The 26,125-nt window shown below is 45.3% G+C and overlaps 1 protein-coding gene and 1 long non-coding RNA gene across 5 annotated transcripts in view; one reads left to right on the plus strand and one right to left on the minus strand.

Moving 5' to 3' along the window:
• Positions 1–25,408, minus strand: part of MBP (myelin basic protein) — a 172,225-nt gene extending 146,817 nt beyond the window's left edge. For 2 of the 3 annotated variants that reach the window (XM_084850037.1, XM_084850036.1), the window contains exon 1: positions 21,090–25,408. Coding sequence is in view for 1 of the 3 variants with exons in the window: in XM_084850035.1 (XP_084706161.1) it covers positions 22,007–22,275 (269 nt within the window). In the remaining 2 variants the exon portion in view is untranslated. The remainder of the gene's footprint in view (positions 1–21,089) is intronic. The other variant, XM_084850035.1, reaches the window with a different exon arrangement.
• Positions 18,695–26,125, plus strand: part of LOC146347182 (uncharacterized) — an 82,501-nt gene continuing 75,070 nt past the window's right edge. For both annotated transcript variants that reach the window (XR_014790194.1, XR_014790195.1), the window contains exon 1: positions 18,695–22,002. This is a non-coding gene — a long non-coding RNA (uncharacterized LOC146347182). The remainder of the gene's footprint in view (positions 22,003–26,125) is intronic.

Here is a 26,125-nt window from a genome sequence, read left to right on the forward strand (position 1 = left end):
TGTTGGAAGGGAAAGGTAAGTGTTCCCTTTGAATGCAAACCAGCCATATGGGGATGAGACCGAGCGGGATGGAGGGTTTTCCATCTGAGAGGGGAGCACAGGCAATGAGGGAGCATCTCTTGCCTGCTTGCTCACCCTATCCAAATTTTTTGAGGTGTGGGGGATGGTGCATGGCCTCCAACCCTTTGTGTGTGTGTGTGTGTGTTGGGAGATGTGGTGCTTGTCCTCTGTACCCTTCTGTATGTTTGTTGGGGGTGAGTGGGTAAAGCAGTGGCATTTCCAGCCTGTTTACTTACCTTTCTGTGTTGCTTTACTTCCAAGCTTTTGTGTTTGGGGTGGTGGTGATGTGGGGGCATTTCCCATTCTCCTCCCAGGGGAGGGGGGAGAAACAGGGTGCCCCTATTGGAGTAATCTCAAGCAGAGGCAGGTATGGTGTTGGGGACTGGACATGTCAGGTAACGGAAAGGAGGGACAGATATTTGAAATCTGTTCCATCTTTTGGTCCTTCCCCCATACCTCAAAATCTAGATCACCCTATCAGCCCACCCTCTGATCTGTTGGCGCTGCTTTTGGATGCCAGGTCAGTCCATAATAAAACAATTACTATCTATGACTTGATTGTGAATGAAGGGACTGACCTGGTGTGAATTACTGAGAACTGTGTGGATGAGCTGGGCAGGGTGGATCTGTCTCAGCTTTGTCCACCTGGGTACCCCGTGCAGCACTAACCTAGATTGGAGGGTCAGGGGGGAGGAGTTGCCATCATCCATAAGGATTCCATCTCCCTTATGAGGAAACCCATCCATCCTAGCACCAGTTTTGAGGGTACCTTGTGTTGTGCCAAAGAGAGTGAACAGGTATGCTGCTGCTGTACCACCCACCCCACTACCCAGCAGTCTCCCTGCCTGAGCTGGCTGAGATGGTCTTGGAGGTGGTGTCGGAGAACCCCAGGACAGTGATTCTGGGGGACTTCAACATCCATGCCAAGGCTATCCTGTCAGGGCCTGCTTGGGACGTCATGGCAACCATGACAACCATGGGGCTGTCTCAGTACATCACTGGCCCAACACATGTGGCAGGACATACCCTGGACCTGGTTTTTGCTGTTGGGCAGATGAGGGATGATCTGGGGGGGGGCGGGGTTGGATGTGTGTGTGTGTGTGTGTGTGTGTGTGTGTGTCAACAACCCTGTTGTCATGGTCAGATCATTTCCTTGTGAAGTTTGGACTGGAGGTAGCAGATCCTTCCTGCAGGGGCGGGGGACCAATTAAGATGGTCCACCCCCGGAGACTTATGGAATCTGATGGATTCCTGAATGCTCTGGGGGATTTTCCGGCAGATACAGCTGGCGATTCGGTTGAGGCTTTGGTCTCACTATGGAATGGTGAGATGGTAAGGGCCATCGATACAATCACTCCCAAGCACCCACTCCAGTGCTGTGGAGCCCATAATTCACTTTGGTTTACAGAGGATCTATGGGCAATGAAACAGGCTGGATGACAGCTGGAGTGCAGGTGGTGCAGGTCTCGGGGCGAGTACGACCGATGATTAGCAAAGACTCTTTGTTGTGCCTTTTATGCGGCAGTGAGGATGGCAAAAAAATCTATTATTTCATCCTCAGAATGTCGCCCAGCAGAATTGTTCCATGTGGTGAAGGGCCTTTTGGGATCTTGCTCAGGCTCAGAGAAACTGGGACTGGAACCCTCGGTCATTTGCTGTGATAAATTTGCTAGGCACTTCAAGGAGAAAGTCGCTCATATTTGCTCAGAACTTGACGCCACAGTTATCACAGAGTCTGGGGAGGTGTCCAGTGTTCTATCTGGTTGTGTTTCCTGGGATCAGTTTCAGTTGTTGAAGCCTGATGATGTGGACGAGACGCTTGAATCAGTCCAGCCCATCACATGTAAGTTTGACCCTTGCCCATCTTGGTTTATACAATCTAGCAGGGGTGGATTGGCTGGGTGGGTCCAGGGGGTGGTAAATGTTTTGCTCTGTCAGGGGGTGGTTCCTGCTGCCTTGAAAGAGGCTGTAGTGCGACCTCTCCTGAAGAGGACCTCCCTGGACCCAGAGGTGTGTGAGAACTATTGCCCCATTGCCAATATCCCCTTTTTGGGCAAGGTGCTTGAGCGTGTGGTGGCTGGGCAGTTTCAGATGTTCTTGGAAGAAACTGATTATCTGGACCCATTTCAGTCTGGTTTCAGGACAGGGTAGGGCACTGAAACGGCTTTGGTTGCTCTAACTGATGACCTACTCCGGGGGAAAGACGGGGGAGTGCTACTCAACAGAGAGTTGAGTAGCACTCAACTCAGAGTGCTACTCAAGAGTGCTACTCTGAGAGATCTGGATCTCTCAGAGAGCTGAGAGATCCAGATCTTCCTGGATCTCTCAGCGGCTTTTGACACCATTAATCATGGTGTCTTACTGGATCGGCTGTGCAGGATGGGAGTTGGGGGCACTGTACTACAATGGCTCCATTCCTACCTGCAGGGCCGATTCCAGAGAGTGACACTGGGGGATTCCTGTTCAACCCCATAGCTATTAAGCTGTGGGGTGCCACAGGGTTCTATTCTATCCCCCATGCTGTTCAACATCTATATGAAGCCATTGGGAGAGGTCATTAGGAGTTTTGGGGTAGGGTGTCACAAGTATGCTGATGATATTCAGCTCTATTTCTCCTTGTTGTCGGAGTCGGCTGAGGCAATGAAGGTGATGGACCAGTGTCTGGAAGCTATAATGGGCTGGATGAGAGTGAATAAACTGAAGCTAAATTCTGACAAGTGGTGCTGGAGAAGACTCTTACGAGTCCCCTGGACTGCAAGGAGGTCAAATCAGTCCATCCTAAAGGAAATCAACCCTGACTGCTCATTGGAAGGACAGATACTGAAGCTGAAGCTCAAATATTTTGGCCACCTAATGTGAAGAGAAAACTCCCTGGAAAAGACCCTGATGCTGGGAAAGACTGAAGGCAAAAGGAGAAGGGGACGGCAGAGGATGAGATGGCTAGATAGCATTGCCGATGCAACGAATATGAATTTGAGCACACTCCGGGAGAGAGCGGAGGACAGGAAGGCCTGGCGTGCTATGGTCCACGGGATCACGAAGAGTCGGACACGACTTAACGACTGAACAACAACAAAATCTTGACAAGACAGATGCTCTGTGGATTGGTTGTTCCCGAGTCCGGGAACTGAGTAAGCGACCTGTCCTGGATGGGGTGCACTCCCCCTGAAGGAGCAGGTGTGTAGCTTGGGAGTACTCCTAGATCCATCCCTGTCACTCGAGCCCCAGGTGGACTCCATGGCCTGGAGTCTTAGGGCCAGCTTTGACCGATCCACCAGCTATGACCTTTCCTGGACAGGGATAACCTAGCCACAGTAGTACATGCGCTGGTACCTTCCCAATTGGACTACTGCAATGCACTTTATATGGGGCTGCCCTTGAAGACGACTCAGAAGTTGCAGCTAGTGCAAAATGCAGCAGTTAGACTGCTGACTAGAACATCTCATAAAAATCATGTAACAGTTTTAGGGGAATTTCACTGGCTGCCAATATGCTTCCGGTTGGAATTCAAGGTTTTGGTGATGACATTTAAAGCCTTAAGAGGCTTGGGACCTCGATATTTGAGGGAATGCCTCTCCTATATATGCCTGCCTGAGAACTGAGATCGGTTGGAGGGGCCCTCCTCTGTGTCCCACCAGTATGAGACATACACTATGGTGGGACGTCGGAGAGGGCCTTCTCTGCTGTGGCACCCCTGTTGTGGAATGCCCTCCCCTTGGAGGCCCGATTGGCGCAGACATTGGTCTCGCTTCAGCGCCAAGTAAAAATATGGCTTTTTACCACAGCCTTTGAGGGCTAAATGCATTCCCTAGCACATTGTTTTAACTGTTTTATTGTTTTAGATTTTAATTGGTATTAGCTTGTTTAATAATTTAATATGTTTTAGGTGTTTAAATTATTTATTGGTTTATACTGTTTAAACTGATTTTATCTGTACACTGCCCTGAGATCTTGATGATATAGGGCAGGATATAAATAAATAAATAAATAAATAAATAAATGGCTGCCTGTCTTGTGTTTGATGTGGCACTCTGGATGGTGTTTGGTGCATGTGAGGAGCATGTGCAAAGTTAAGGAGTTTGCTGCATGCTCACTCATATGCTTGCACTCCTTTTGTTCATTGTGCGTGCAAGATTTCTGGGCCTGGCTCACTGGCTGCTCCACCTAGCCCCGTTTGTTTGCTTTGTGGTGTGTGGTGGTGGAGGTATTTTATGGGGGATGGGGGAAGCCAGAGCCTCTCTCTATATGCTTGCCCACCCAACTCCTTTCTGTTGGTGGTAGCTGCCAGGATTCATGCAGTGGGAAGGTGGTGTGGGCAAAGCTAAGGCGTTTCCCCACTCTCTTCCCTTAATTTTGGTCTCTTCCCACCCCACCACCTCAATTTTCCTGGCCTTCCTCTGCTCCTTCTTAAGTCTGGCTTCCAGTGGCAGAGAGACATCCATGCTTCAGCTCTATCCTTCTACCATGTTTTCAGAGACTCCTCAATGGCACATTTGTGTGTGCGTGTGCGCGCTTCTGTGATATGGAGTGTCTCTCTGTGTGTGACTGATGTTGGTTATAGTCCATGAAAGCTTATGCGAGTTAGTACTAACGTGTCAGTAGTCTTTTTTATGGCGCCATACAAGCCTCATTGTTGTTTTTAAAGTTGAGTTTCCCAGTAGGATTAAAATGGACACTGTCTTACTCATAATTTCTACATTTGATCTCCCCCAAACCACCTTACTATCACAGATCTTCAATGCGATTTGCAATTTCAGGTTGCTTTGAGGGAGATCCCATATAAAAATCGTGATGATCCTTCATGAAAATCCTCTGATCCTTCTATACATGCTATGGTTGTGCTGGCAAATTTGGATGTTTGTATTTCAATGGCAGGAATGTTTGGATGCTTGCATTTCTGTTTTATTTATTTGTTAGTAAATTATTTCATATGTGAACTATTTTGTAGCCTTGTCGTCTTTCTGACCTGACCCTCCCCCACGTGGTGGGCATCTTGTAAGTGGTCATGCCCCCCTCCATGGGACGCCATTTTGTGAGTAGCCATGCCAACATGGGGAGGCATTTTGTCACTGGTGCCCATGGCACTTTGTCAGGCTTCCAAGTGCATTCACAGGCCAAAAAAGGTTGAGGATTGCTGCACTACACTCCATGCCTGCTGCAAATTGCTCCCATTTCAGTTAGTGTTACTGTCACACCTGTTAACATTCTCCATGCCAACATGAGGCCTATTCCAAGGAAGAAGGAAATCTGAAGAAGCATGCAGAGAATAGCCTGGCAACTATTCACCTAATACATACATACATACACACACGTCTCTCCCAATCAAGAAAAGAGGCAAATAGATGGGCTAGGGTTTGCCACAGGAGAGACCAGCTGCTGATGTGTGTCGCAGAGCTTAATTTAGCTATCAGACTTCCGGCTGCTTAGCCCCATTTAAGAGTATGTCTTGTCATTCTTTGGTCAAAGTTCCGATGCTCGTTAATTCCCCCCCCCCCCGTGAACTTAGTGAGTCATTAGCTTCTGCTTCAATCATTACTGAATTGTTGCAATACTTTGACTATAAAGTCTTTGTCTTTGCAGCAGATGTGTGGTTTTTTGTATTAAGTTTATGGATATAAGAACTGACCTGTTTGATAAGACTAAGGCCCATCTGGGTCCAGCATTCTGTTTCTTACAATATCAAGCCAAATAGTTCTGGAAGAATACAAACCGAGCATCCCTTGTTGGTAGCCTCAACATCTGGTACTCATAAGTATACTGCCTCTGGTTATGATGTCATTTAATTATTGAGGATTAATATCCATTGACAGACTTATCCTCAATGAATTTATCTAATTCCCTAAAGAAACATCTAAGGTGGTGACTAGCATTGCATTGAGTGATGGACGATACATTAATTATACAGTGTCAAAAAGTACTACTTTTATTCTGAAGTATTGACTACTACCAGCAATAAACCTCTGCCACTTTAACAGCCTTTTCCTCCTGATAAAATAATAGGACATTCAGGGGCTGACAGTTGATACATCTTCTGAAGAAGTTGGTTTACTCTCTCCTGTGTGGGATAATATGTCCTGTCTTTTCTATCTATTTTGGGGGGTTTGCTGTCGCTTGAAGCTCTTGGCTGATTTATCGTATAAACATATTGTGAGGAATAGTCAATTGTCACTTGAATCTGTTCAGGCAAGTATGAACTGCTGAATACCTTTTCCACAACAGGACATAAAGGTCTTTTGTACATTTGAGAAGCTACAGATGTTCCTTCCAAATTAATTATGCTCAAGAGATTCTAAAAGGAGCATCAGGCAGAGAAAGAAAGAAGTGTGATTCTCTTGTATTTCTTCTTCCATTACTTTTGTTAAAATGTTTAAATTCTACTTCTTGCTCACAAGAAGATGAACAAGGTTCAGAGGACCTCCAAGGTTCCTGATGAATCTCAGTGTTAGATGAATAAAGTTGCAATAAGTATGCCACTTCGCATCTCTTAGAAAAAATACAGTAAAAGTTTTCTATGTAATTCCCTCTAAAAGCAAACTTGTATGATAGGGTGCCTATTCATTTGGAGACAAAAGGGGCCAGCCAATCACAAGCAAAGACCAAGCATGGGGAGGGAAGGTATATTTTATCAGAGCCTGGAGATCCAGGGGGATGGCTCAGGGTGCAATCCATTACAATGATGAAAACTACTGAGCCTAAATTTTAGATGATGCTTTAGGATATTTATGTAAACCTATTTCCCTGTACCTATGTACCTACTGTCCACATCTTGTGAGATTTGGTGGAGCAAAACAGAAGCAGCATTAGAGCAGAACAAGCCACATTCTGAAGAGTGAGTTTCTAGACTAGGCCATTCTCTAGAACAGAGAGTGTGTTTTTGTGCAGTTAAAGTAGGAGAGATTTGTGCTTTATTATGCAACATGCTCTCTCAAGAACTACCAGTCCCAGAGTTCTTTGTGCATAGGCAAGACAGCTGGTGGGAGGGAAAAAGCACCAGAATAATCCGGGACACTGACTGATCCTATGAACAGTGGGAGTCAGTGCTACGCGCAAGATTTACTGGCCCAAAATATACGTGAGTAAATGTGCTGTTCACACACAGATGGAGGGACATTGGTTAAGCCACCTAGCCATTTTGTCTAGTGGGTGAACCTGCAAAAGAAATTGACTTCTGGGGAGATAATTCATATAATTTAAATTATTTTAGCTAAAAAAGTTTCCAGACCAACAACAGTCACTAAACACTTGTCAAAATATGGAGACACTGCAATATTCATGACCTTCTGGAAGAACAGAAGTTTTCATGGCTTTCTGGAAGAACAGGTCCAAAACTGGTTCCCTAGGAATCAATGTCTGTATGACTTTGCTATTTCTACTTGATGCATAAAGGGCACCATCAAAGACTAATCTCAGCAAAAAAAACCTGCATGGAATGTATATCGGTTGCTTAGGCATAAAAAGCTCCAGCCACTTAAGGTTTCTTGGGGAAGTAAGAAGTGTTTTTTACCCTCCGGGGGCACATTCCTTGGAGGGAATTTGTTGGGGGCTGCATGCAGTGGACAGAACCAGAGCCAGCCCCCCCCCTCTGTATTTCTTAAGATCACACAACCCCACATGTTTATCTCTCATTTTCTCTTCAGAGTATCAAGAGAGAAAAAAAAAAAAACAGTGTGGAGCTGTGATTATAAACATCACCCCTCTTTCTTTCTTTCTCCCTCCCTCTCCCCTCGCTCTCTCTCTCACACACACACACACACAGAGGGATGCCTCTTGAAAGTGCAGATCCCACTAGTTCTGTGCTTTCAAAGCTCTTCTTCCCCTGCTCAGGCAGGGAAAGGGGCTCCACTCTTGCTGGCCAGGTAGTGAAGGCTTCTGAAAGATCTGGCTGCAAGGACAGCGGGGAATGAAGAAGTGAGGCCAGGCATGGACATGGGTCCAGTGTGCCCCATCCCAGTCCCCATATGTTCTTTCAGGCACCGGTATAGTCAATTGAGCATCCTGAGCCTGACTGCAGCCAGTCTGACGTTCTGCCAGCATCCCCATGTCTCTGCTAGTCCTGCTACTGTTTCATGTCATCTTTATTAACATGGCTTGCCTTTTTCACTCAAACTGCCTTCTGCAGAACAAAGAGATGAAAGGGGGTGGGTGAAAATCCTGACCCAAATAATAATCCTGATATTTTCAGGAACACCATGAATACCATGCCCATTTCGAGTTCTTCTTGCCTTCCCCGTCTCCATCCATCTTGATGCTCTAAGGAATACCTCAAGGGACCCTAACGTAGGTTAGTCTACTAATTTACTCAGTAAAGTTCTTAGGCAGACCAGAATATCTGGTGTTGGATTTGTTTTTGTGTTTTATTGTGCATCTTCATTACTTTCTTTTCCCTTCCCCCACTTTTACACTTTTCTTTTAATAAACTTGCTTAATTGGATTATTTGGCTGCATCATATTCCTTATATGCACCTTAAAGGGCTGACTGTACTTCCCACGCTGCCTAGACTCTTTGGGCTATGCTTACTGAGTGCCAGGTGGAACACTGAATAAGGGAAAGGGAGATACTGGCCACCAGCGACTGGAGCTTAACTGGATGTCTTCCTTCTGAGTAGATGTTAGAGAGTGGAGGGATCCTGCCCACCTCTAGGCGAATGCTAAAACTCTAATTAAATGGACAAATGTCCCCCAAATTAATATACAAAATCATTCAATTGCTCAACCCTTTATCTGGGTCTTTTTCCTGTCAATTCCAAGTAGTGGAGGACAGAATGGACTCATTTAGATCTTCTCAAGAGCAAGATATTAATTAAATGCACTGAGTCATGGTACCAGAGTAAAAAAAACCTCAGTGGAAAAAATAGACGTTGAGAATGAAATGAAATAAAATCATACATACATAAACTACACATGGGGGGAAAGCAAATCAAGAAATTGATCTGACGTGTACAAGATACAAATATTAGTAGATAGGGAAGGGCTTTGGTTTTGTATGATAGGGCTGTGTGCCATGCTAGAATCTCAACACAGAGGCTATTGTCTAATCTCTCTGAGGTTCAGCTGCTACAGCTAGAACCTGCAGAAGACGTGGCCAGAAATCCAGCAGGCAAATGGCATTGTTCTTTAACCAAGCATGGGCAGAAGGTCAGCCTCCTAGTATTTGTATCAGTCTTGGTCAGTCCAGAAGCTTCATGCTGCCTGGCAATAAGATAATGTATTTCATACTCCTTCTCTGCTGAGGGTTCTGAGCCCACACAGTCCCAAGCGGCTCACCATACTAGGTTCCAACTGCAGGCCATGAAGTTCCCAGATCACCCTCGAGATCCTGACATTGCATGTGACACAGTTTTTTGTATATTGTTGTGTGACTAACAGTTGTGGTATTTATCTGTGGAATTTAGATCTATTCTCCCAAATTGTATCAGTCTTTTAAGGTGTTATCTTGCTTGCTTTTAAGTCTCTCTGTTTCCCGTTCAGTTTTTGTACCAACACTGATATCAGGTTTACAGGATGACTAGGTATAAGGGGCATATCCTGATGGACACAAGGCCTTTTCTTGCTTCACCTTCATGTTTAAATCAACACAGGATAAAAGCATGCCATTATCTCCATTCCCTTAGACAGGACTCCCAAAGGTAGATTAATGGGCTTCTTGGCAAGCTGTCCAACAGCTATACAGAAACATAAATCAGGAAGGAAGAGGCAGCTTCCAGTTTTATTAACAATCTCCATCAGGCTCCAAACTCCCCTTGGGGCATTGTTTTCCTTTGATATCACCCTCTAAAGGAATGCAAAAGAAGCCGGCCAGAGAGAAAAACTCGAAGATTAGTACCTTAGTAGTTAAGAATTATGAGGGCAGAATTAACTTAACTTGACCAGTTTCATGTGCAAGCTATAGGGCACAATCTTATGTATGTTTAGAGAGAGAAAAGGCCTACAATTCCCAGCATTCCCCACCCAGTCATGCTGGCTGGGGAATGCTGGTAGTTGTAGGCTTTTTTTCTGTCTAAATATGCATAGGATTGTGCCCCTAATCAACAAGGTTGCACAAATCCAGTTGCATACTAAAGCAAAGAAATGAAAGCAAAATCAATGAAATGGTATACTTTCTCTTTCTGTCCTATTCATATGACCATTTTTTGTAATCTGTTTACATTATTTGCTATGTTGCCATTTTATCACAGGGATTAATCCTCTTAATAGCTACTACCATATGTAACTTTACAGGTACACTGGCCCTGAACCAGCAGGACTGAATCACAACATCATGCTATTCAGTATGATCGTAGAGCATACCCCAGACTTTGACATGATCTACAACTGGAGTAACCTCTCCACCTCCCCAAGATGACCCCCCCATTCTATGATAGAACATAGAAAGGAGGGGTTGGCAAGCTGGTGCCCTCTAGATGTTTGGGACTCCCATAACACCTGGTCATTGGGCAGACTGGTGAGGGCTTATGGGAATTGTAGTCCAAAACATCTAGAGGGCACCAGGTAGAAAGGGTGAAGAAAGGGAGTGATAATCACATTGCTTTATGATAGAGGTGGAGAGCCTGTGACCTTCCAGCCCCAGGGATGATGAGAGTTGTAGTCCAACAAGTTCCAGAGGGCCACAGGTTCCCTACCCCCTGCTTTAGAAGCTCAAATGCCAGCCAAATGGTGTTTCTGAAATGCATCAAACTTAGGTCCTCTTTCTAAACAGAGTCTGCCTTTTGGGTCCCCAGTCCCATGCCAGACATTTGGCAGATGCATCCAGCATGAGCTCTGTGGATTGACTTCAAGATTATTTTACAAGAACTGTTACTCACACCCTTGTCTGGCAAACGGGTCTACCTGGCTACTGCAGCCACTGAGATAACTGGCAGAAACTGAGCATCTCTTCCATTCAGCTGTTGCTTGCAAAGTTCTTTCTCGGGGCCTCAGAAAGAGCAAGAGAAACAGGAGATCCTCAGCCAGCCATGGCTCATCTTCCAGCAGGAGCAGATCACTTCCTAACACTCACAACTCCCTCACCACAACACTATCTTGTCATGCCCAGGTGTGGTCTAGGCTCTAGAACCATTGTTTAAGAACCTATGCTCTAGAAAGGAAAATGGCCCCTGATTCCAAACTTTGAAAATAATTAGTTATGACTCCTTGGGTGGTTAGAAGTGTTGCTGTCACAGAAGAGCTATAAAGGCAAAGCACTGACAACAAAAAGGGATAAACATGCAAAGGTAGGAGAAGGAAGCACAACAGATTCTCTTAGCAGGCCAGTCGTGATGGGATGCTTCAGTCAGCTTCTGACCAACAGGCTGGCAGCATAGACAAGCACAGAGCATCCCAACCAGGATTCTTAGTAAGGACTTTATCTGCATGTCCCAGGGCATTCCTGATAAACACTTAGCACTTTGCTGGATTACAAAAAGGACGTATGGATCATGGTTCTCATACCCCAGCATGCAAAAGGATACAGATCTAGTCCCACAACAGATTGCAAGTCTTACTTGACATCTGAAAGGTTCAGATAAAGGTTATCTGAATCTTTCAACATAGGACAGTTCTCCATGTCCTATTCATCTTATGCCTGATTCAACATTAGAGGCAGTAGTGCTCAGTAGCTTTCTCTTGTGTTAACATGGTCCTTAATAAAATGTTGTTTGTAGGCTGGAACAGCAAATAAATTGCCACTCAAGTATCATGGCAACTGTCGCACATATTACAATTTTAAGACAAGAGGCAGATCCTTGTAGCCAATGCAGACAGAAACGTGTTTTTATATTCCCCTGTAAATCTCTGGTCAACTCAGAAGATCCAAGAGCATGGAACTACCACAGGTAGAAAAGAAAACAAACGAACTAGCCTCTCTGATGAGTGCACTGGCCCCTTGATGCTTGGATTAAATGTCCCGATGGGACATTTTTATTTAATGGGACACTCTCTTGTCTTGTCCCACAGAGTCCAATTGGACTTATATCTGGATAAACGTTCAAAGGGTTACAGCTTTATAGTGCAATCCTATGCTTGTCTACTAGGAAGTAAGTGCTACTGAATTCAGTGGGACTTACTCCCAGGCAAGTGTGGATAGGGTTACAGCTTTAATCTTGTAACTTGAGAGGCAGCTTTATAACATAGGTCTATAATGGCCACCTTGAGTGCCATTTTTTATTTTACAAATAAAATAAACACATAAGCACAGATTATGTGCATCAGTTCTAACAAAGTCTTGCTGTGTATATTGCAGGACTATAACTTATTCTGTTGTCAACAGATCTGGCTCAGAGCACTAAGAATTCCAATAAGGGATTTTCAAGTATAGGAGCTGATGAAAGAACATTCTTGGATATAATTAGCAGATGTAGAAGTGACTTGTAGGAGAGCTTCTGTGCCAAAAAATTGTAATACCGAAGTGACATAAAGGGCCATTTACAACACATTTGCCTTCTGAAGTCTCCCATTCTGCCCTGCTTGGCCCGGTCATGTTTTTACCGCTAGCTCATCTACCCACAATCAGTAATGAAGTATCCATTGCCTCTCAGCAACAATGTTTCTGTTTCAGCTACTATTAATTGGCAAATTTGTGCTCAGGCATACACAAAATGAATACATGAATAAAGAAGATGTGGAGCATGCATTCACAAAAGAAAAAGAATTAGGTGCCTCCATGGTGTATGGAACAGCAGTAGTCTGGTGGATCTCCATCTAGGTATCTTTCAACTCAGACACGATTTCTATATATATATGTTACAGGATAGCTGTAAAAGTATTCCCTACAGTGGCCTTCCTTAACTTGATGCCCTCCAGATGTTTTGGACTTCAACTCCCATCAGCCCCAGACAGCACTGTCAGGAATTATGGGGGTTGTAGTTTAAAACATCTGGAGGGCACCTGATTGGGGAAGGCTGCCCTACATGTTCCAGTTCTGAAATCAGCCATTCCTATTTTTGAGTTTGATAGTTCTTAGAATCCAGAAGAGCTTGTATCTTTCTCCTTTCTATTTCAACCATTTTATAAAAAGCAATTTCAACAGTCCTGATAAGACAATCTTGCTCTTTCTGAAACCTGGACATTATATTTTCAGGGCAAAAATGACTAATGTGCTCCAGCTCACCAAAATTAGAAAGTGTTCTAGAACACACATTAGTTCTCTCTCTTCTTCTAACACCAGAACAACCTCTTGGATCACTTGTCCCATCAGTTCTTCTTGCTCCACTTTCCATCCAACCAAGACATAATCCTCAGCCAGAATTATAGCATATTCCATATTTTAGGCTTCACCCATGATTGCACAGCTGGGGGAAGAATGTTCCAAAACTGTTCCCAAAATTATTTCAGACAACTGAACAGAACCATATGTTCAGGATACAAAAATGTATGAAATTGTTAACAACAGATAGGCCAGAGACTACCTGAATTCTCCCCCACATCCATGCATTAGACGTATGCATGGAGCAGGTTGTTTGAACATCCCTATAGTCATCATTCAGCTATATTGAGTAGTAGTATCACACCAATAAAACAATTCTTCTTTCAGTTTTCCCCCCAGTTGTAAACAAGTTATAAAAAACACACACAGCCATTGCAAGATAAAGCGGGGCCCAAACTGGAAAGACACATGAGTGTTATTATTACGACTGCAGTCTTTTCCCTTATTGTTTTTTTTTAACCTCAACTTGTGCTTATTACAAGACTGAAACTGTTTAAGAATGTAGAATACTGAACTTTAAAATGATATAATTACTACACCCCGTTTACAATAACATCTTACAATATCAAATGGCATTTCTTGCCAGGTATTATCTGAATCTTTTCTCAAACATGATTGATTACTATGACCTTTTCCCTCATATCCCAAACTAGAGCTCACCCAACCAAGTCGACAAGTCTTCACATCACTGAAGCTTGCTGGAACATTCCCTCAGACAATTAGATTGCAAGCTGCTACACATGCATAATATACCTGTACTCCAGCAATTCAAGTGTCCTATTCACATAAATAACGATATAACCAAATTATGGGGGAGGGGTGAATTCTTAAGTCTCTAACTGGAAGTTCCACGTTCAGCAAACAGAAACACATACCGCATACTAAATATTGTTATTCTTTTAAAAAAAATGTACAGTGCTCCCAATGCCTCTCCATTTTAGATACAGTTCTTATACGAATGCCCACATGGAGGAAAGCATGGCATTCATTAAGCTGTCAGTCCAGACAAAGTAGTGGTAATAGAAATAAAAATCACAGTGTCAGTCACTCTTGGCAGTGGTGACAAAATGGGGAGGGATCGAGCTGTCCTACTTGTAACTTTAAAGGATACAATCAGTGAAGTGTAATTGAAAAATGAGCCAGATGACAGCATAGAGTCAATGTGCTGTGACTTCCAGGCTCTCCGGGTTTTAATAATCCACAACACTTAGGTCCTTTCAAGGACATCTTGTCTCCACATATCTGGAATTACCTTTTGTCTCCTTATCCTATTATTAATCTATGTCAGTGTTGCTAAGGCAGCTTGTCCAGAAAGGCATTTGTGTTGGCTTTTAATTCTTATCATAATTTTGTTTTCTGTATATGACTCCAATTTGCATTTGGGTGTCAGCTCTGGTCTAGAGAGTGAGCAAAGGAATGGAAATGTGGAAATCTGAGTTTCTCCTCCTGACAATGATGTGCGATGAGTTTGCCATTCTATGGAAAACAAACATTGTAAAGTATGACAAGAAACCACCTTATGATGAACAAGTTCTTGCTTGCTTGCCTTCAAGTATCCACACGATGCTATCCATCTCTCTTTCTACCTTCAAACCTTCCTGAAAATGTACTTCTTCCACAGTCCTTGACTTAACCAACTACTTCTTCCACTCCAACCAAAACAAAGCTTGCATACCTTCACACACATACACACACCTTCTCACTTTTTGCTAAGTTGTTACTCTGACATCCTTTCCTTCTCTACCTGTGTTGTCCCCACCCCCACAGTCTAAATTTAGACAGCAAGGACACAATCCTATGCATGTTTAGACAGGAAAATGTCCTACAACTCCCAGCGTTTCCCAGCCAGCAATGTATAGGATTGCATCCTAAGCTACTTTGATTATGTTAATCAATAAGCCACCATGTACACTCATGGTTAAACCATCATCAATTCCTCTCATATGGAACTTGGGTGATCTGAAGTGTATCAGTTTGGAAGGGAATGGGGCTATCCAAAAATAAGGTAGTGCTTTATACATATCTGGGGGATATGTATAAGACATTAGTTTGTTTTTCTCTTAATGTACTAAGTAGTATACAATCATTTTTAAAGACCCCAATGGCCTAAGAAGGACTACATAGCAGAGGTGGGGAACCTGTGACCCTCCAAATGTTGTTGGACTCCAACTCCCATCACACAGCCAGCATAATCAATGGTCAGGGAGTATGGGAGTTATAGTCCAACAACATCTGGAGGGCTATAGGTTTCCCATCCCTGCTATAAAGGCTCAGTGACTTCCAGGACCTATGGAATGTTGGAGTTGTCAATTGAAAAAAAAAAAATAAGCAAAAGGAGAGGAAATTGGCCTGATTGAGCCCCTAATAGCTTATAGTGTCTTGGAGGAAGGACTCTGTAGGGAAAAAGAACCCTCTTTTCCTTTCCCATTCCCCAGAACCCCAACCCCTAATAACAATGAAGTTATCAGGTTCAGAGCAGGCAGGGAGGGAAGGTTTCAGAAGGACAAGAAATAGAAGTGCGTCCTTTATCTTTCCATTCTTCCTGAAACCATCATACCTTCTGCAATACAAAAAATATGCCAGGGAATAGAAGGGACACTGGTGAACTAGAACCAGATGGTGATGCACATTTTTGCTTGGAGTCCCTCAAAAGCACTGAGCTCAAGAAGAATCAAGCAAGGAGCCAATTCATTTTCAATCAGCACAATCAACATATCCAACTCAACCACTAATGAGAGCAGAAGGAAAACAATACACTCCACATATGGAAGGCATTTCAAGCCCAAAGAATGGAAGGACTATGATATATCCCAATAAAAGTATAGAAGAGCTAGAGCCAGCAAAATACTGCACGGTACCTGTTTGCAGAGTAGATGGGTTGTATTCAGGCCTATCAAATTAGGCTGCCATTCTGTATAAGCACCATGGCACCCACTTTTATTTATTATTTATTACAGTTATATCCCACATTTCTACCAGAAATGGTGCTCAAGGCAGCTAATCTACTGAGACTTGCTTCTGAGTAGACATGTACAGGCTTGCATGGTTAGCTGTGCCCTGTTCCATTAAGCACAACCCTGTCTCCAGATGCTTCCTCCCCTTCTCTTTGACTAGGAACAATCCTACTGCAGAACTGTATTAAGCCCTCTTCGAATTTGATAAGCCAGTTACATTAGCAATGCCCAAATTCAGTAGTCAACATTCAACAAATCCACAGAACATAACACTGTATACAAAGTCCTCTGACCTTCATCCAAGCAACGTACTGTTTGAAATACTATTTGAAGAAAGTCCCCACAGTTACAATTTGTTATTACAAGACAATTAAATGTTTGTTCTGAGAAGAACTGCCCCAAGCACTTACGACTGATACTCAATTTAGAGACTTATGAAGGGAGTAACATTACACTGGGCTTTCTACTAATTGAAGGTAGGCCTGTTACAATGACTAATTGGGACAGCAATATTGATTCATTAGGAATAACTTATTTTATCAGGCATGCACCACTCTTCATTTAGTTGCCTTGCCCAAATAACTGTCATCCCAACAGAGAACTAGTTTTATCAGCAGCTTAAGTTAATGCAGTATGCCGGCTCAACTGCCCAGTTGCCAGAGGCAACAGGAGCAAAACCACCTAAGGGAGTGACGTGAAAAAAGTGAAGTGAAATCAGCATGCACCAGCAAGTGGTTTTAGCCTCTCTGAGGTAACTGACACAAAAGGATACAGAACCTAAAAGCCACCAAAAAAGTAAACAGATACAATACACATTGTTTGGCTTCACATGTTTGTTTCTTTTAAACAAATACTTGGGGGGGGGGGCAAGATGTGTCGGGACCACTGGGGAAACTTTAACCCTTTGCCCCTGCCACAGTCCCAGCTGGAGTTGGTCCCTGCTGCACTTCCTGTCTGCAGTGGGAGGAAAGCTCCCATTGGAGCCATTGGTAGCTTTCCTGCCATTGGTAGCTTCCTTCCCAGTGCAAATAGCAGATAAACCCACTCCTCCATTCCGACTGGGACCATGCTGTGGGGAAAGGGTTAAAGTTCCATGCCACCATCATGACTTGACCTGTGGCCCCTGAACCTGCCCTCTTTTGCACCAAGAGATGTGACAGTTCTTTTCTCTGAGGAAGAGTGATGGCTGGGCACCATGTCACCATGGGGATTCCTGCAGAAATAGCATCCCCTTGATGAGCTCTCATCTATCTATTTATATAAAACGTTTCTGTACTGATGTTGGAAGCAAGTCCTCCCCAAGGCAGTTCACAAAGTAAAATGTTAAAATAATAAAATAGAATGAGCTAATACAACAATACATAACATTTAACAGCTGCAACAATAATACTTCCCCTAATAAAAATGGGCCTACAATCAATAAAAAGCAGCCTGGAACAATTGTCACGACCCACTTAAAAACAATCAGTAAAGGAGCCATGTGAACTTGCCATTGTAGGGCATTCCATAAGGATGAGGCCACCACAGAAAAGGCCATATCTCTGATGCCTGTGAACCTAACAGATCTTGCAGGGGGGCACATCAGCCAGGCCTCCATGGCCAATCTTAGGGCATGGGCATGAAAAGGTTTGTATAGCTGCAGGCTGTCATTAAATTAACTTAGTCCCAGGATGTGGTGGTGGTGGTGGTGGATCAGTGGAGAATGATCTCTAAAGGAGCTATCTAAGCTTCACATCTTCTGACTGTTTCTGACTGAAACCCAGAGTGGATTTACCACCCCAGTGACATCAGAGCCACCAGCCGCCACTGCCCCAAACTGAATACTTGGTTCTTCAGCTGACTACTTGGTCCCTTCCAATAATGGTCTCACACCTCCACCCAGATCAACAGGTTTCTCCACCCACAGCACTCCTGTCATCTGGAGAAAGCTTCAGCTTGTTTGCCCTCATCCATCCCAAATCTGCCACCAGATACCAGTTCGGTGCTTCCAAAGCCTCCTAGTTGGTGGAAACAAGATGCAGAGCTGTGTGTCATTGGCATATCAATGATGCCTTAGTGCAGACCTCTGGATGACTTCTCCCAGTGGCTTCATGTAGATGTTAAAAACATGGGGGATAAGACAGAATCCCAAGGCAACCCAAAGACTAATGGCCATAGGGGAGAAGAGGAGTCCTCCAACGTGACCTTCCGCATACGTCCCTCCAGAAAAGGCTGGAGTCTCCATATGTACATCTGGAGCGTTATGTATTCAGAAGTGAGTTCAATGGGGGCTTACTGCTAGATAAATAGCTATAAGATTAATCTGTCATAAAGTGGTAATGGTGCTTCAAAGATCCTGGGATAGAATAGTAACCAATATTTTCAGCTTTATTCCTACCCTTGATTTGAATTGGCATTTCACTTTCGGAAGTATAAGAATATTGTATGTCAAGTTCTTTGTAGGGTTCCAGGTAGAACTTGATAATGATTTAAAAAAACCCCAAAAAACATATCTTTAGGATATACCAAAATGGCTGGAAGGCTTCCATGTTTTTAATTTTGTCTTTTGATTTTTGAAATAGTGCCAAAAACAGCATGCCAACAGGTGACCAAAAATGAGAAGCTCAGAAATACTTATTTCTTAAAATTACTTGCACCTTGCTACTCCCTGCACTGAAGCAGCTTACAAAAACCCAAATAATAAAACAAAGGAATTCTGAAATAATCATTAAAAAACAATGAAACCATTAAACTGTGGAAATATACTTGATTTAAAGTGGAACTATTTCCAGTCTTGGGATAAAGTTACACTCCAGTCATTTTCAAATTGCTAACGTGATTGCTATGTATATCTGCAAGAGGTGTAAAATTGATGCTCAAGGCTGCAATCGTATATCCGGTTTTGTGGTACTAAGCCCCACTGAACTCCATGGGACTTACTTCTGAGTAAATATGTAAAGGATTGCACTGTTTGTCTTTCAAAGTGTGAGTAGGATAACCACTATTATTTAATTCTCCCTCATTCTTTTCAACTTAACTTGAAATTACACCTCATTGACAAGAGTAGATCACACAGCATTATGTTTCGTATACAAAATTACAAGTCATGAGCCTTTGAAAGAACATCTTAAAGAATCATGCTGTTGCCAGGAAGAAGCAGTGCAAAGGCTTAGAAAAGCAGTTACATGATCCACGAGGCTAGTGCGTATAGAGAACAGTTTCATAAATGAGCTTGCATGGCTGATACGGCCTCCATCAATTATGACGAACAAGGGCTGGCAACAAGCATAGCATGATTACCAAGTTCAGTAACTTTGTGATGAGAATACCCTGAGAAGTGAATCACAAGCCTGGATACTTTGCTAACTGTGACACAAGTACCCAAGCTGTTTGATCTATGCGTCAAAGGCAGCACATCACCAACAGCTTCAGCTATTGAGCGATACAGAAATGAAATAAATAAAATAAATAAATCTCTTCACAGATCTGGTTGCAGCCATATGTGTAGAGGGGGTTCAGCTTTAATGCAGATAATTACCATTGTTTATTCACAAATTCTAAACTCAACTGAAATTACAAACCAGAAGATCTACTAGCAAATGTGTGTGTGGGGGGGTGTGTGTGTGAACTCTCTCCTCTATTATTCAATTATATGACAATAATTAAAATATCTTCTCTTGTGAAGGTGGGTAGAAGGTAGATCGGGATCTACTGAAATATCTCTGACTTGCAGTTGTTTACCAACAGAAACAACAAAATTCTTCCCCAACAACCACAATTGTAATGCTAAAAGAAAGAAATGTTGGGGCACTGTTCAGTTCTGGCATTCCTAACGAATTCCTGGGCTCAGAATTCTTCCACTCTATGTATATGTCTTTTGGGCCTGGCTCCAGCTGCAGGGTTCTAGTCAAAAAACAAAGCAGAGCCGTGAGCCTTAAGTCTGCTCACCCTTGTTCTATTGGGCCAACCCAGCTGGAGGAATATGCAAGCTTTTCACTTCATGAACATCTTCATTTTGAATTTCTCACCGAGGACTAATGCAGCAACCACAGTCTCCTCTAACTATGATCCTCTTGCGATTGTGCTTTTTTCTTAATAAAATGCCATAAGAGGCCGGTTAACAAAATCCTCACTTTACGAAACATCCACTGGCTGTATAATCACCAGCAGCAGCAAGAGATCAAGGCCTCTTCCTCCCACCCCTTCCGCCTCTCTTCCTGTACACTTTTCTCTAGTAGTGCCATATTCCTGGGCAAGAAGACCTCATGTCCCATTCAGTTCCTGGCCTTCTTCAGCCGCAAACCCATTTGAGAGGCCTCCAGGAAAGCCCTTCATCACCACTGTCAGGTGTAGGAAAATACGCGTCAAAAGGCACAAGTAACCTAGCACTGCCGCTGCTAGTGTGGAAGACTGATTTGATACCAGGCTTAGGAGGGGGGAGGGCAGCCGATGTGCAAGATCGGGAGGGCGTACAAATACTATGCGCCACCAGCCACTGTCTGTGCCGCTAGCCACCCCGCCCCAAGGCAGGCAGGCACCTGTTTGTGGGCGCCATTCGGCCAAGAGGGGAAAGGACAAGTCTGCCTTTTTCTCTGCCTGCGATCCATCCGGCCATTCCATTGCACACAAGCGCACCCCGTCGCCTCCCCTCTCCGCAGCCCCGATCCCACGGTTTCCATACACAAGCGCCCGCAGCCCCGCGCGCCCGCCGCGCACACACGATCAGAGGCATCCGCGTGGCGCGCCGCGTGTGCCATGCCGCCGCCGCCAGACACAGACGTGAGACAGCCTGTCACAACAACCACCGTCACCCGCCAGCCCCGCCACCATCTCAGGCGTTCCCCTGTCTCTTGGCAGCTCCCGCCAGAGCGCGCTGATCAGACCACGCTTCGGAAAGGACGATCACCGTAACGCACCCGAGGGGTCCTCGCTCGCTCTGGCCTCTCCGGCGCCGGGGGGCTCTGCAGCGTCCAACGGCCGAGGGAGGCGATCGGAAAGGCGGGGGTGGAGACAGAGGAGGCCCCCCACCCACACGAGGAAGCAGATTTCGAGCGCGGGGCGGGCGGTGGGGGAGGAGAGGCGGCGTCCGCAACCTGCGAGGTCAGGGCGGTGTTGTGGGTCGATCTTTAGCTGCCGAAGGAGAGGAGGGCGCGGGGGCGGATCCCCCTCGGGTCTGCCCCGAAGCCGGATCGGAGCCGCGCTTGTAAACAAAGAAATCAATAAACGCGGAGTAACGAGCGAAGGCGCTCGTCGTCTTCGGCGTCTCCCCTGACGCCTGTCGAATCGTGGCCTGCGCTGGGCTGGTGTGCGAGCCGAGCCGAGCCAAGCCAGGAAGGGCGGGCTTGTTGCTCCGCCCGGCCGCCCAGCGTGGAAGGTTTTGCCGCGCCAAGGTGTTCTCGGGAGGAGGCGCGACCGTGTGCCCCGGGGCGGCTGGGCAGCCACAGCGCGCGCCTCGCCCGCGAGCTCCCCGCAGCCCTTTCCGGAGAGAGCGCGGTCAGTGCCCCGTCCTCCTCCAGCCACGCGGACCTGCCCGTAGCCCCCGCGGCACCGGCTGCGGCTCCGCTGCCGCCTCCCCGCCGTCGGCACCTTCGCGCGGGCAAGGGTGCGCGGGGGGGCCTGTGCGGCACCGAGGGGTGGGGCTCCCGCCGCCGCCTGTTCCACTCCGAACCAGGAAGACCGAGCGAGACGCGCGAATGTAAACACGCCAGGGGAGGAGGAGAGGAGGAGGAGGAAGGACTCCCTCGTGGTTGGATCGTGCCTTTCTGTCTGGGGGCGATTATGGGACAAGGAAGTGGCTTCCCTACGTGCCCGTCCCGAGTTAAAGCCGAGGTACCTTAAGCACCGCTTTTCACACGTGCGCGTGACGCCTTCGCTTTTGTTTCGGAGGAAATGCTGCAGCTGCTGCTGGCGAGCGGGGCGTTGGGGCAGGAAACCGGGGCCCCTCTTAGCAGAATGAGCCGCAGGGCCCCCAAAGCAGCGAGGCGGGCTTAGCACGTTTCGAAGTGACTGAAGTAATGCGCGGTGCCAGCTGCAGAGGGGGCCCATCAGTCCAGAGTCTGAATTCCCTAACTGCACTACTGGTGATGAGAGGTGATCGGGCATTAAATAAAGAGCAAAGAGCAATCGCTGTGCTGCAGCCAAGGAGCAAGAAAAGTGTGGGTGCGAGGACCCCTCTCCAGCTGGGAAGCCCTGGAGCCCCACCCAGAGCGCCTCCTCCTCTGAGTTCTGCGTTCCTGGGGATGGCTGGTGGGGAAATGTGTAAGCAAGCAAAAGCTGTGGCTGTTCACACTTTTTCTCTAGGCAGCAGCTTGGGCCTAACCCTTCCCTGCTGTGGTGCCCAGAGAAGGTGATCAAGAGAGAGGAGGTAGGAGCAGCCGCTGCCTTGTCCTGCTTGCAAGCTTCTGGGTTGTTTGACTCAGCTGGATCCAGTGAATGTTCCCAAAAATGTTCCCAAAAGGGTTGGTAAGGTGGCAGAGGAACAAACCTGTGTTTCTTCAGATGGAAACTTCAAAAGGAGAACTACTACCAACATTTCCACAAACGATTATGCTCCCTGCTGTGCATCCATTTCGAATCTAACCTATAGGGCACTAACGATGGCAGACCATCTGTGGACTCCTTTGGTTTCCTGGTCTGAGTCCACTTCATTGGGGTGAGATGTTTTGGCCTATAGAGCCCATCATGCCTCACCACTGGCCATGGTGGCTAGGGCTGATGGCAGTTGTAGGTCAAAGCATTTGGAGGGCCACAAGTTGCCCACCCCTCCCTGACCTAAATGAATCCAACCAAACGTTTTGGCCAGCCTATTCTGAAAGTCGCATGAAGATTCCACAACAGCCCTGAGCTCTGTGTTCCAGGTCTACTCCACCCCCGCACATACATGATTTTTTCCCCATAATATCCCAGCAATGTAGATTGCAGAATATCTGTTAGACTGCTTTTAGCAATTCTTCAAAGCTCCCTCGACTATAAAAAGAAGACACTCATGCTCAATAGCTGTCTCTGTTCAGCACATCTGGCATACAAGAATCATTTCCTCCTTTTTCTCCTTCCTGTTACTTGCAAAACTGCATATTGCTATTTAAACGATTTGAAAAAGAATCCCATCTGCACCCTGTTCTTTGGTAGCAAATGTCTTGATCCAACATTCAAAGGAATGTTGGCTTCTGCTGTTGCTATTTCAAAAGCTGCATGGTAAAGATATTAATAAAACTATGGTGGAGATTAATCACTCATGTCTTATTTTGGGGACTGGATGCACTGAATATGCCGATGACACCCAGCTTGCCACCGGTACTATGACAGGTGAGGGAGGGGGAAGATAGCCAGCACTTGAGCCAGCCCTGTAGACAGCCAGCAGTCTAAGATGGTTCCACAAAGCTGAAGCATGGCAGGTTCTCTGTGTCTTTCCTCAGTCTACCTCCATCTGCCTCAAACTGCAGGCTATTCTTTTTACACATAGGCACCTTGTCCCCTTTTCCTGGCTAGAGCAGAAGTAGGGAGAGAGATCTGGGTGAGCCATCTCCTCTGACCATCACCTAGCCTTCTTCGGCCATCAATGGCCTGAACATCAGGGCTATCAACGCTCTTTTGTCTAGTCTTAAGAGTCTAGGCATTTTTTCCTCAGGACAACCCAGTCCGATAGCTCTGTTCATAGAAATGTGATAGGAACCCCATATAACAGGGGTACCAAACCTCATTCAGCCCAACAGCCAAATTCAATTGCACTGGCTGCCTATATGCTTCTGAGCCCAATTCAAAGTGCTGGTTTTGACCTATAAAGCCTAATGTGGTTCAGGACCAAAATACCTGATGGAGTGCCTCTCCCAGTATGAACCTACCTGTACACTATGTTCACCATGTAAGGCCCTCCTCCGGGATCCTCCTCCAAGGGAAGCTCAGAGGGCAGCAACAAGGGAGAGGGCCTTTTTGGTGGTGGCTCCCCATTTATGGAATAATCTCTCTGATGAGGCCTGCCTGGTGCCAACATTGCCATCTTTTTGGTGCCAGGTTAAAACTGTCCTCTAAGGCATTTGGCAGCATATAATGAGTCTCTTGATTGTCTCTGGCTGATAGTTTTAAATTGTTTTAGATATATGTTGTTGTGTGTGTTATTTACCTCATTGTTGTCAATGGTTTTTACATTTTATATAATGTATTTTAATGGTTTTTAATTTTTGTGAACCTCCCAGAGAACTTTGGCTATGGGGCGGTATAGAAATATAAGAAACAAAATGAAATGAAATTTCAGAGAAGCTCTCTGGAGCTGCATTCCAATGGTGGGCAGAGACCAAAGGAAAAAGGGGCAGGGCCAAAAAGTACCAAAAAACAAACAAACCCCACCACCAAGCATATTTTCACTTAAAGCCCTTACTGCCAGGAACTAAGTCTTGGGAGAAACATTTCAACCTTTTAAAATGGGGGAAAATGTGCAAAGGTCAGGAAGCCACCAAATCGTTGATAAAGGGGTGGGAACAGGGGAAGGGTTTGTGGCCATCTGCTGAATGCTGGAGGACCAGGCTGTGACCCCAGGTGGGACATATTTAGCTCAAAGACCTGAGGTTCCACACCCCTACCATGTAATACTAGCTAATAGGCATTAATATACTTAGGCTGCAATCCAATTAGGATAGGCAGCTGCCTCCGAACTCGGAGGTGAGCACCTATGCAATGCAGGGTAGGAGCAGTGTGGAGGGGATCTTCGTACTTCAGCCGCCCTGCATTCATGGCTAGACAGCCGATTTTGGCTGTCTGTCCACAGGAAGTCGGAGGAAGGGGAGCGGACGCCGGACGATGCATAGGAAGCATTGGAACGGCACGTCCGCCTGCCCCGCTCTGCCCCCAAGAATGCCTCGTTTTTGCCGCTCCGTGCTCCTCTTACAAGTGCGGAGCATGGGGCCAATCCGCGCTGCCTAAAAGGCAGCGTGGGAGGGGGTGGAGGTCAATTCTCAGGGAACCGACCTATCCTATGGCCATCTAGCCGCTGACTAGCGGCCATAGGATTGTTCCCTTATTCGTTAATTGATCTAATATTCATTTAAAGATATCTAAGGTAGCACATCAGCAAATCTTCAGATAGTGGATTCCATAAGTTAATTAGGTATATATTGAGAGGTATTTTATTTGGTCGGTCCTGAATCTTTTGTCAATTAATTAACTTGGGTATTCCTGCTTATATTCTAGTATTATAAGATTTATCTGTATGCAGAAATACATTAAAAGCATATTGTTCACACAAACCAAGAACTCAGAGTATAAAAATTATTGGAGGCTTGCAGTAATGGCACTCAGAGCATGAACATTATCTGAAAGTAAGTTCAGGTGAAATCAATGGGATGTGATTTGTTTACAATCACAGGCTTCCTCTTAAATGCCTTTTGATTATTTCCAGAAAGTAGGAGAGAGGCAAAAAACAAAAACAAAGTTTCCATTCTTGAAAGAAGGTTTGGGAGATGAAAGGAGCTCACACTTCAGAAAGATCTTCTTCCCCCTGTAGTTGGCTTACCCACAAAATACTGAACATCTAGGACAGAGATGTAGACTTACCCCTGAACCTTAAACCTTCAGACCTGAGCTTCTCACTACATGACTCGCCACACACAAAAAATTGTGCAAATAAGCATCTTTATGGGATCTTAAAGACTAACGGATTTATACTCACATATGAGTAAGCTCTGTTGAACTCAGTGGGACTTACTTCTTAGACATGTTTTAGGATTATTGTGGCATTAGCATTAGTGGACTAGAGAACACTTCATCAGATGCATGATCTGTCCTTGGGGTGTGTGTGTGTGGGGGGGGAAGGATAAATTGTGAGGTGCAAAGGCCATGAGATCCAAAGGGCACATTCTGTGATATTATTGTGCAAAGCTCAAAATAGAAAAGGTAAGCACAGTTACCATATTAATGTTTACATATTGTTTACGCTCATCATAATCCTCTATTGTGCTCA

The sequence above is a fragment of the Heloderma suspectum genome, chromosome 4 (genome assembly GCF_057233095.1).
Source record: "Heloderma suspectum isolate Gila_16-S chromosome 4, 16-S_ref, whole genome shotgun sequence".
Taxonomy (NCBI): Eukaryota; Metazoa; Chordata; class Lepidosauria; order Squamata; family Helodermatidae; genus Heloderma; species Heloderma suspectum.